This window comes from Palaemon carinicauda, chromosome 10 (assembly GCF_036898095.1).
Source record: "Palaemon carinicauda isolate YSFRI2023 chromosome 10, ASM3689809v2, whole genome shotgun sequence".
NCBI lineage: Eukaryota > Metazoa > Arthropoda > Malacostraca > Decapoda > Palaemonidae > Palaemon > Palaemon carinicauda.
The window spans coordinates 21,480,429-21,482,928 of NC_090734.1; the positions used below are offsets into that span (position 1 = coordinate 21,480,429).

Genomic DNA, 2,500 nt, shown 5'->3' on the forward strand with positions numbered 1-2,500 from the left:
GAAAATATAGGAAGAGTTTTAATATTAGTAATAACGTTGAGCTATTTTATTTAAAAGATTATTAACTTTTCAGAAATTGTAGTATATCTCGTTTCTCTAATATTTTATATTGAAAGTCATTAACATTTCTGAAAACTAGTATATTTAAATAAATGTGCCATTGCCTTATTCGAAAAATCATTTACATTTCCAAAGAAACTTACATTTAAATCCTGCAATATTTTGTTTTTCCTATAATCAACTTTTTTGTGAACTTCAGATATATATTTGCTCTAATGTTTTATATAGAAATTCGTTAAGATTTCTGTAAGCCTTTTTTTTCAAAATGTTCCAGCATAGTATTTATAAAGCCATGCTTTTCCAACTAGGGTTGTTGCTTAGCAAGTAATAATAATAATAATAATAATAATAATAATAATAATAATAATAATAATAATAATAATAATAATAATAATAATAATAATAATAATAATGTTTTAATCTGAAAGTCATTAACTTTTCTGAAAACTAATTTTCCAATGCTCCAATATTTCCATCCCCTCAGGTAACCTGGCTAAGGAGAAGAGATCTTCACATTCTCACAACAGGTCATCACACATATTCGGCTGATGCGAGGTTCCAGGTAAGGGAGTTGCTCAATTGATACACTTTATTCATGGGGTTTAAACTGATGAAAATACATCCAGAGGTTCGTATTCTCTCACATTTAGCCTATAATAGCTTTTATACAAAGATATGTTCCGTTTAATGGTTTAGCAGAGGCAAAGGTCAGTTGCAATACCCTAGAAACTGACCACATTGCATTTGATCAGTACACAGGACCCTTCTCTACCCAAGCTAGGACTATGGAGGGCAAGGCAATGGCTACTAATGACTCAGCAGGTAGACTTATAGGCTCCCCCATACACCCTTAGCTAACGAACATGGTGAGGTTGCCGACACTACAAGAAACTATCGTGCTTTAGCGTTACTCAAACTCCTGTCCATCAGCTCGCTAGGAAAGATTTTTTCGCATAGGCTACCACAATTTGTTAATTTTTTTTTAATTTGTTTAGCATTTATTTTTCATAACTATTTGTAGCAGGTATTCAAAGAAAGGACATAACAGCCGCGTGGAACATTTGTCATTTGCCTTACTAATTATATGATGTCTATTTTTTGTTGGTTGAGGCAATTATTACATAATGGATTAGCAAGATTATGTGATATGTTAGCTATTTCATTACCCATTGAAATTAGATAGAAAATTTATTACATTCAATAGAGCCGTGTGAGTTATCAGTTTCGATGAAAAATTACATAGAATTTTGTTTTATCATATCTAATACTATTTTAAGGGTGGAATCGTTCAAACTAAATTAGCGTAACTACATAAAAGAGAACCTTCTGTATATGAATATACCTCTGTGATTAAGTAGTAATTATCGTAAATCATTCTCCTTGCGCAAATGATTTCACATGTAGAATCAATTTCTCAGGTGTAAATATATCTTACACAATGAAAGAATTTGCCATCTTTTAACTTCTTTCTATTGTTAGAATTTGCATTCATGAAAATAATATTTTATCCCTACTAAAGAAAATTGTATCTATACATCATTAAGATCGCCGTGGTGTGGCTGGTACAGATAACATTAGTTGCAAATTCGATGTCATGGTAATCATATTAGCGCTGTGGAATCTTTTGCAATAGGTTTCTTAAAACTTTGTGCTTTGTTTCCAACAGATATTTTGATCTGACCAAATTTATAGAATCACCTACGCCTAGAACTTTATAAGATAACCTGCGTTGATCTGTTTGTCCGAGTGTTTATTTACAGGATTACAGCAAAACTTCTTGCCAGATGACCACTAAGTTATTATAACAAATATGTATTATGCCCCGGAAAAATCAAATAAAATTCAATCAAGATCACGGTTCTGTTCATTATTATTATTATTATTATTATTATTATTATTATTATTATTATTATTATTATTATTATTATTATTCTTTTTCTTATACTTCTTCTTCTTCTTCGTCTTCTTCTTCTTCTTCTTCTTCTTCTTCTTCTTATTATTATTATTATAGTTATTTTTGTTATCATTATTATTATTATTATTATTATTATTATTATTATTATTATTATTATTATTATTATTATTATTATTATTATTATTGATAATAATATTATTATTATTGTTATTTTTATTATTATTTTTATAATTATTATTATTATAATTATTTTCATTAATGTTATTATTATTATATAATTATTATTAATTTTATTATAATTATTATTATTATTATTATTATTATTATTGTTATTATTATTATTATTATTATTATTATTATTATTATTATTAATTTGATATTATTATTATAGTTATTATTATTGTTATTATTATTATTAATATTATCATTGTCATCTTTATATTATTATTATATATATTATCATTATTGTTTTATTTTTCATTATTATTATTATTATTATTATTATTATTATTATTATTATTATTA

At 25.6% G+C, this 2,500-nt stretch overlaps 1 protein-coding gene across 1 annotated transcript in view; it reads left to right on the forward strand.

Moving 5' to 3' along the window:
• LOC137647881 (uncharacterized) overlaps nt 1-2,500 on the forward strand; it is a 28,444-nt gene that overhangs the window by 10,604 nt on the left and 15,340 nt on the right. Inside the window, exon 4 of the mRNA XM_068380835.1 lies at nt 545-622. Within this exon, the coding sequence (XP_068236936.1) occupies nt 545-622 (78 nt within the window). The remainder of the gene's footprint in view (nt 1-544; nt 623-2,500) is intronic.